This window comes from Pygoscelis adeliae, unplaced genomic scaffold (assembly GCF_000699105.1).
Source record: "Pygoscelis adeliae isolate BGI_AS28 unplaced genomic scaffold, ASM69910v1 Scaffold706, whole genome shotgun sequence".
NCBI lineage: Eukaryota > Metazoa > Chordata > Aves > Sphenisciformes > Spheniscidae > Pygoscelis > Pygoscelis adeliae.
Genome location: NW_008824953.1, coordinates 15,041 through 15,922, shown reverse-complemented (window position 1 = coordinate 15,922; position 882 = coordinate 15,041). Strand labels below are relative to the sequence as shown.

At 62.2% G+C, this 882-nt stretch overlaps 1 protein-coding gene across 1 annotated transcript in view; it reads right to left on the bottom strand.

The window, feature by feature from the left end:
- The window catches only part of PLXDC1 (plexin domain containing 1), a gene marked incomplete at its 5' end in the record, with an annotated part of 17,558 nt that overhangs the window by 15,156 nt on the left and 1,520 nt on the right, over nucleotides 1-882 (bottom strand). Inside the window, 2 exons of the mRNA XM_009325617.1 lie at nucleotides 248-347; nucleotides 554-672. Of these exons, the coding sequence (XP_009323892.1) occupies nucleotides 248-347; nucleotides 554-672 (219 nt within the window). The remainder of the gene's footprint in view (nucleotides 1-247; nucleotides 348-553; nucleotides 673-882) is intronic.

Genomic DNA, 882 nt, shown 5'->3' with positions numbered 1-882 from the left:
CGAGGCACCCAGCACCCCCCCCAAGCCTCTCGTCCATCTGCAGTCTCGTTTGCAACCGTTCTTCCCCTCCTCCTCATCAGCTGGAAATCACGAAGCGATAGCTTGGCTGCTCACAGCGATTCTGAACGCGCTGGGCGAGAAGCACGAAGCCCTTTTGCCTGCAGCGCCTCGCCAAAGCACACAGCGTTCGTGGGCTGGGGCCACGCTGACCCGCGGGGGCCACCCAGAGCACAAGGCTGCGACTCACCAGGCACATCGGGAGATGGGTTGAGGATCATGAAGGCATCGGAGAGGCCAGCTTTCACGGGGTGCTGGGCGGCACTGATCTGTAGGACCGGCACGGGGATCTGCAGCCGGGGAGAGAGGGCGTGATGGACCCCAGCCCTGCCCCGGGCTCCTGGTGCTGCTGCAGAAGTCTCCAGTGCTTTGGTGGCACTGGGAATGCCCGGACTCGGCATGTGAACAGTTATAACACCAGATCTCCTCCCAGACCCACAGGGATCCCCCGCAGGGACCCTCCTGCCGTGCCTTCCCCAGCAGAAACATCCCTCACCTCCTTGTACCCAAAGACGATTCTCCCGGTGCTGTGCAGGGCCACCTGGAAGGTGAAGCTGCCCATGTCCTCCTTCCCCTGAAGATAGACCTTGTCCCACTGCACCACAAAAACCGTCCCTGGGGGAAGAGACCAGAGCGGCTCAGTCTTCTCATCTCTCCTCGTCCCACATCTCAACAGACTGACCCGTCCTCTTCTGTCGGTGAAGCTCCGAGTCATCTCATCCCCCGATCTCCAGCACATCACTCTGAGCAGACCCCCGAACAAGCCCCTGCCAAACATCCCAGCCGCCCCTACCCAACCCCCCCCCCTCCAGGCGCTGAACCGAC